We start from the raw sequence: 8,282 nt of genomic DNA, 5'->3' as shown, positions 1-8,282 counted from the left end.
TCATTGATGATCACAGTTAGCATAGCATCACAAAAAATAAACAAGTCTTCTACTCTAGAAGGTACTTATCTTGTCTCATTCATTAATTCACATTCATTTTGCTTCTTGATTACTAGTATTAACATGAGTACTTCTTTGATTGACACATAAAACTTGTCTTGAAAGTACTGAAGATTCTAATGTACATATGATATTTGTTGGATCGCTAATAAGCAATAATTTTTAAATAAAGTCTTTGAGCCTTAACAAGTGTAAATGAATATGTGTTTTCCTTTTTTTTCTTCCTTTTTTACTTGCATCAACTTGCGTTGAACATTGCAAGGTATGTCTTCATTTTAGCTTGCAAATTTTGTATTATCCTGGTAATGATTGGATTGAAATTTTGTTCTGCTGATTGGTGGCTATGGTTAGCGTAGCGTCACATATCTCAACCTTTTTTTTTCTTGTTTGAATCCAGTGATCCAGTTTTCATTCCAGTTCCTGATAACTCTGCCAATAAGAGGAGGTTTACTCTGTCTTGCCCTTAGAAACTATGCTCATGTTCCGTTTATGAAGTGTCTCTAATGTTGTGGACGTGATTGAGAATTAGTGATTGCTGATAAGGAGGTCTAGTGTAGCTTGAATCAAATAATTCCCTGCTCTTACTTATCCATAATAAGTGCCAATAAGTACTAACATAAAACTCTCTCTCCGATCATACATTCCAATATTTTCCATAAGGTTATTTTAGAACCATTATGGTCTGTGCTTTACATTCTTGTTGGGATAAGACTAATAAACTACTTATTTGCATTCCTAGCTAGTGTCATAATAAGAAAATTGATAAAATAAGGAAATTGATAAAATAAAAACAAGATATAATTACTATTATGTTTCATGCATTTTGAAACCTTTATCTAATCATATTTTAATTGCATCGTTTTAGTTAAATATATCAATTAGTCTTATTTGATTGTAATCAATTTAGGCTAGTTAAATAATTTTAATTTACTGGTTCAGTTAAATAAATATTAAAAGAATTTAAATTTTATTTTATATATATATTAATTCATTAATTAACCATAAACTCTTAAATAAAACTATTTTATATATATATTAATTCATTAATTAACCATAAACTTTTAATTTTAATTTACTGGTTATTATTTGTAGGAGGGATAGCTTCATAACTCACAGGGCATTTTGTAATCCATTGGCAGAAGAAACAGCTCAAAATTAGAAGCAATTCATCTCAGAAACAGCTCAGAAAAAGCTTCATCTCTTACCAGTTTTTTCTATTGTTTTTCAACAAGCGCTTGTTGAGGTAAGATAATAATTATATCCTATTTTGTTTTAAATATGTTAGAAGTCTATTATAGCTTTGTAGTTTATTATGTTAGAAGTCCATATATATTTTTTATTAGTACACGTCTAGTAATTATTTTTTTCTACTTGAAGTTTAACTAGAAACAATGGATAAATCTTGGATTGCTAAGCCACGAAACTCAAATGAATACATAGTCGGTCTAGAAAACTTCTTGGATTTTGCATTTCAACATGGAGCAATTGAGAATAGTAAGATAATATGTCCGTGTCCAAGTTGTGGGTTTCACAAATGGCATGCTCGAAAAGATGTTAGAGATCATTTACTTTACAAACCATTCCCTAAGAATTATCTTGTATGGAACTTTCATGGCGAGAAAGAAGTAACCGAATTCTCAACAAGTGCACATGTCATGCGCGAGACATTGACAACTAAACATCTCCTAGATAACATGGTAAATGATGCTTTCGGGATACATATGGATCAGGAGAGCGGTGAGGATTCAGGCACGGAAGATTTTGTAAACGATGAGCCAAGAGAAAATCGTAGAGACTTTGATGAGTTTCTCAAGGAAGGCAATCAAAAGCTACAGGAAGGAAGCGACTTCACAAAGCTAGAATTCATAGTCAAATTGTATCATATTAAAGTCTTGTGTGGACTAAGTGACAAGGCCATTACCATGATACTTGAGTTGGTGAAGGATGCTTTTAGTTGTGTGAATTTGCCTACGACTTTTGATCAGGCAAAGAAACTAATTCGAAAACTAAGTCTTGACTATGTTAAGATAGATGCTTGCCCCAATGATTGTATGTTGTTCGAGGATGAAGACCCAAACAACATCCAACAAACATGCAGTCATTGTGGTGCTTCTAGGTGGAATTCTAAGAAAAAGAAGAAGAAAAAGCAAGCTGCCAAGGTTTTGAGATACTTTCCGTTGAAACCAAGGTTGCAAAGATTGTTCATGTGTCGTAAAACTGCAGAGCATATGTTATGGCATGCAACAGCGAAGGGAGAAAATGACAAAATGGTGCATCCAAGGGATGGTGAGGCGTGGAAGACTTTTGATTTGACACACAGAGAGTTTGGATTGCAACCTAGAAATGTTCGCTTAGGACTTGCTAGTGATGGTTTCAATCCTTATAGATCAATGAGTTCTACTCATAGCATTTGGCCTGTATTTCTGATTCCATATAATCTTCCTCCTTGGATGTGTATGAAACATACTTCCTTTATCCTGTCAATGGTTATACCTGGCAAGCATAGTCCCGGAAATAATATAGACATATATCTTAAACCACTTGTCAGAGAGTTGAAAGAATTATGGGATGAGGGTATGGAAATTTATGATGCATCAGAACATAAAATGTTTAAGATTCATGCAGCTCTTATATGGACAGTTAGTGATTTTCCTGGCCTAAGCATGCTCTCTGGATGGAACACATATACTGGTTTGGCTTGCCCAACTTGTAATTTTGATGCAAAACCTTGTTATCTTAATCATAGCAAAAAATGGTGTTATATAGGTCATCGACGTTTTCTTGGTAGACAACATCGATTCAGGTTAAGTAGAGTTCGTTTTGATGGACACATAGAAGAACGTGATCCCCCAGCTAAATTATCAGGATCTGAAATTCTGGCACAAGTAGAAAATCTTGATGTTACATTTTGGAAGAAAGAAAAGTTGAACAAGAAAGGAAAAAGATGTAGGCAAGCAACTATGCAGTGGAGAAAGAGAAGCATCTTTTTTGAACTTCCATATTGGAAAACCAACTTGTTGCGTCATAACCTTGACTTTATGCACATTGAGAAAAATGTATGCGATAATATTTTGTATACTTTACTCAATGAGAAATCTAAAGCAAAAGATAATCTCAATGCCCGAAAAGATCTACAAGACATGGGGATAAGGCGTGATCTTTGGCCAGATGATAATGGAAAATATCACCTTGCTTTGTATTCACTAACACGAGATGCTAAAAAGGTCTTTCTTGCAACTTTGAAGAATGTTAGGGTGCCCGATGGTTACTCAAGTAATATATCTCGATGTATTGATGAGGCACAACAAAAAATCATTGGACTTAAAAGTCATGACTGTCATATTTTGATTGAGCAGTTGCTTCCACTAGCAATCCGTAATGTGCTACCAAACCAAGTTACCTCAGTTTTGATTGAGTTCTGCTCATTTTTTAGAATTCTTTGTGGTAAGAGTCTAAGTCGTACAGAACTTGATAAGCTCCAAGATCGCATTGTGATTACTCTTTGCCATTTGGAAATGTTATTTCCTCTATCATTTTTCACCGTTATGGTGCATCTAACAGTCCATCTTGTTGAGGAAGCAAAACTTGGGGGGCCAGTCCATTATCGATACATGTATCCCATCGAAAGGTACAATAATGCTTTCCCTTTTTTAAAATAAAAATCATTTGATGAAATTGTAGTACACTGACAATTCATCTATGTAGGGAATTGGGACACTTGAAGTCCTTTGTACGAAATAAAGCATATCCAGAAGGTTCTATTGCTGAGGGTTATTTAGCTGAAGAGTCTCTTACTTTTTGTTCTCGGTATATTGATGACATGGAAACTAGATTTAATAGGCCTAGTCGTCTTTGTTATGATCCCCCTTATGAAATGTCTTCAGTCTTGCCCAAGTTAGGTACTCCACATGGAGGTCATTCAAACTTCAATTTAACTAAAATAGAGAAGTTGCAAGCTCATCGTTATGTGGTTTTCAATCGCGAAGGTGTGAAACCATATATCAACGCCTTTAGAGACCACATTAGGAGAACTTCAAAAGGAAGAAGACTCTCACCTGCAGAGATAGAAAAGAAAGTTAATAAAGACTTTGTTGATTGGTTTCAAGCATTGGTAAGTGAAAATTCATACTTTATAAAGTATACATTGTATATTAGTCAACTAAATAATCTTGAATGATACTTTTTGTTTTACTTCGTAGAGTGTGAATCCAGATAATCCATAAGAAATGTCAACTGATATAAAGTTTCTTGCACGAGGCCCAATGATAAATGCAAGGAGATTTTCTGTTTATGACATCAATGGGTATAGATTTCGAACTTTGACTAGAGAATTTGGCCTTAAGACACAAAATAGTGGAGTATTCTTAGTCTCTAACACACCCTGCATTGCAAGTATTGCTGATAGAAATATGAAACAAGCAAATTTGCCATATTATGGCAAGTTAGAAGATATAATTGAACTTAACTACCATGGACAATTTGCTGTTGTTCTTTTTAAATGCAAATGGGCTGACACTACTAGGGACAGAGGTTATAAAAAAGACCATTGGAATTTCAATTGCGTCAATTTCGATAGATTAATTCACACGGGTGAGCGTGAAGAACATGAACCTTATATTGAAGCATCTCAAGCACAAATGGTGTATTATGTTGATGATATGGTAAATAAAGGGTGGAGTATTGCTGTGCATGTCAAGCCAAGGGATATATATGACATGGGTCAAGGAAATGAAGATGTAGTGTACGAAAATGAGCCATATCAAGAGCAAGAACTTGAACAATTATTTGACCCCAATAATGAGTACATCCAATTAGCTACCAATTTATTAGATAGCGATGCTATTGAAGATAATGTAGCTACTAACTTGGCAAGAGATATGTTTGAATGAAAATTTGTATAAAATTTTACCAAAGGTAACATTTTAAACTTTTTATTTATTATGCATGCATTTGTATGTATAGAAAGAAAATAGTGTTTGATTGGTGATTTTTTTCTGTGTGGTTTTGGTAGGTTTTCTGTGTAGTTTTCTGTGTGTATAGAAAGGAAATAGTACCACTACAGACCATCAGAACTATGTCTGTACATAGATATATGAGGTAACACTATCTCTCTTCTCCTATTCAGTTACTTGATCGATCTCTTTCTTATCTTAGTTTCATTTTAATCTTTTCTCTTGTAAAGATAATCTCTCTTTTTCAATTCTCAAGTTAGTTTGGGCATAATGTCCAGCTTTTGCTTTAACACCCTTTACGATCACTGAGGTTGTCCATGAGTCCAAGCTCCCAATCAAGTTGTGTCACATCCTCACAACAAGCATCACATGCTGTCATGAGCACTACAAAGAAGAGGGTGCATGACGAAATGGTGGAGCAGAACCAGAAGCAAATTACTCAGAAAATCCATTGATACCTTTGGCTAGAGAACATCTCAATATAGAGGTGTTACAAGGTTAGTGCTTTTGTTGCTGTTAGAAAGACTAGTGTTTGAACAATAATAGGTTCAATGATTTGTATATAGAATTGCTTTCTTATTAATAAATCTTTGTTAAATTATTTAGGCATAGGTGGACCTCATCTATGTTCAAACTGGTCCTTTTGATGTCACTGAACTATTTCTTTCAGGGTATTGTGAGGCTCAAACCCTGCTTGGACTTTCTTTCCGAGGTTGGCCCTTACAAGATTATGGATGGAATATTGTGGCCAATTTTAGAGGTAGTAATGTCCGTATTGGAGGAGATGAACTTGTCAGAGGACACTATAATAAAGAGACAAAGAACTGTGTAAGGGCTTGCTATTTATACTGCTTGAAGTCATGTATCAAGTACCTTGAGAAGGAATACAGAGCTCTTTGTAAAGTATAGCATCTTTTGTTTTTTCTAAAATTAGCTTTACTGTTTACTTTCATTCAGAGTTTATATGTTTACTTATTCTGGTGAATTAAAACTATATGCTTGCATGTTTGTATCATTTCATTTGTTCCCTTTCAGACTTTTATTTCTTCTTGAATTTTGTGCATCTCGAATGGATAATTTGATGTTGCATCTTATAAAAGATACAAATTGATTCATGAAAGAAGACATTTCCTTTGTATATCTTTTATTTTATTACTTTTATAGAATGTTTGTCTACAGCATGCTGTGTTGCACTTATAAAAAATGATATGGCGTTTCTTTATTTATACCCTATACACACATATAAAGCTCAGTTATTTTTGCGTTATGGATATTTGCATCTCTACTGAATATGAAGAGTAGCTAATGAAGGTTGTGGCGGAGAAGCTAATGAAGGTTATCGATATTTAGAATTATGTCTTATATTGAGGAATTGTGTTATAAAAGATTTAGTTTTTAAATTTTAATATTAAAAAATAAATTTTTAATTTGAGAATATGTAAATGAGATGAGATTAATGAATGTTTAGGATTTTAAATTGAGATTAATGAATGATTTGAAATTAAAAATAAATAACAACAAGGTTTGTGGAGGTTTGAAAACCTCACAAAATGGTTAATTTGTGTCAAATTGAAAAGTCAATTTGTGGGGGTTTTAAACTGCCACAAAAATAATTTAAAACTGCCACAAAAGTTCAATATAAAACCTCCACTAAACACACACAAAACCCCCACAAAAGACCTCATGGCACCTCAAATTTTGGGGGTTTTGGAAACCCCCACAAACTATTTAGTGGGGGTTATAAACCTCCACAAATAAGAAAAAAAACCTCCACAAATAAACAAAAATCTTGTAGTGAGCAGTCCTTCTTCAACCTCTGAATCTGATTTCTGCTCAAGTCCCTCAATTTCAGCCAGAAAATACCTAAAATCACAGAAAAACACACAAACTCATAGTAAAGTCCAGAAATGTGAATTTAACATAAAAACTAATGAAAACATCCCTAAAAGTAACTAGATCCTACTAAAAACATACTAAAAACAATGCCAAAAAGCGTATAAATTATCCGCTCATCACAACACCAAACTTAAATTGTTGCTTGTCCCCAAGCAACTGAAAATCAAATAGGATAAAAAGAAGAGAATATACTATAAATTCCAAACTACCAATGAAACATAGCTCCAATCAAATGAGCGGGACTTATAGCTTTTTGCCTCTTGAATAGTTTTGGCATCTCACTTTATCCATTGAGGTTCAGAATGATTGGCATCTATAGGAACTCAGAGTTCAGATAGTGTTATTGATTCTCCTAGTTCAGTATGATGATTCTTGAACACAGCTTCTTTATGAGTCTTGGCCGTGGCCCTAAGCACTTAGTTTTCCAGTATTACCACCGGATACATAAATGCCACAGACACATAATTGGGTGAACCTTTTCAGATTGTGACTCAGCTTTGCTAAAGTCCCCAATTAGAGGTGTCCAGGGTTCTTAAGCACACTCTTTTTTTGCTTTGGACCTTGACTTTAACCGCTCAGTCTCAAGTTTTCACTTGACACCTACACGCCACAAGCACATGGTTAGGGACAGCTTGGTTTAGCCGCTTAGACCAGGATTTTATTCCTTTAGGCCCTCTTATCCACTGATACTCAAAGCCTTGGGATCCTTTTTATTTGCCCTTGCCTTTTGGTTTTAAGGGTTATTGGCTTTTTGCTTTTGCCTCTTGGTTTTAAGAGCTTTTGGCTTTTTCTGCTTGCTTTTTCTTTTTTTTTTTCTATTTTTTTCGCCTATTATTTTTTTTTTTTCTGTAAGCTTTGTTCTTTGCTGCTTTTTCTTACTTTAAGAATCATTTTTATGATTTTTCAGATTATCAAATAACATGTCTCCTAGTCATCATTCTTTCAAGAGCCAACATATTTAACATTCTTAAACAACAACTTCAAAAGACATATGCACTGTTCAAGCATTCATTCAGAAAACAAGAAGCATTGTCACCACATCAATATAATTAAGCTAAGTTCAAGGATAAATTCGAAACTCATGTACTTCTTGTTCTTTTGAATTAAAACATTTTTCATTTAAGAGAGGTGATGGATTCATAGGACATTCATAACTTTAAGACAAAATTACTAACTACTAATGATCATTTAATGAAGACACAAACATAGATAAGCACATAACATAGAAAACGAAAAATAGAAGAAATAAGAACAAGGAATGAATCCACCTTAGTGATGGTGGCGTTTCCTTCTTGAGGAACCAATGATGTCCTTGAGCTCTTCTATGTCTCTTCCTTGTCTTTGTTGCTCCTCCCTTATTGCTTTTTGATCATC

The 8,282-nt window shown here is 34.0% G+C and overlaps 1 protein-coding gene across 1 annotated transcript; it reads left to right on the top strand.

Moving 5' to 3' along the window:
• The first annotated feature begins 1,451 nt into the window (after window positions 1–1,451).
• Window positions 1,452–4,237, top strand: LOC110271067 (uncharacterized). Its single transcript, XM_021121168.2, has 2 exons — window positions 1,452–3,688; window positions 3,766–4,237. Exons 1-2 carry the CDS (start codon window positions 1,452–1,454, stop codon window positions 4,235–4,237), a joined length of 2,709 nt encoding a protein of 902 aa, XP_020976827.2.
• The last annotated feature ends 4,045 nt before the right edge of the window (window positions 4,238–8,282 follow it).

The sequence above is a fragment of the Arachis ipaensis genome, chromosome B4 (assembly GCF_059453495.1).
Source record: "Arachis ipaensis isolate K30076 ecotype BB chromosome B4, ASM5945349v1, whole genome shotgun sequence".
In the NCBI taxonomy this organism is placed as follows: domain Eukaryota; kingdom Viridiplantae; phylum Streptophyta; class Magnoliopsida; order Fabales; family Fabaceae; genus Arachis; species Arachis ipaensis.
The sequence above is the reverse complement of the archived record's forward strand: the minus strand, read 5'-3'. Positions and strand labels throughout refer to the sequence as shown.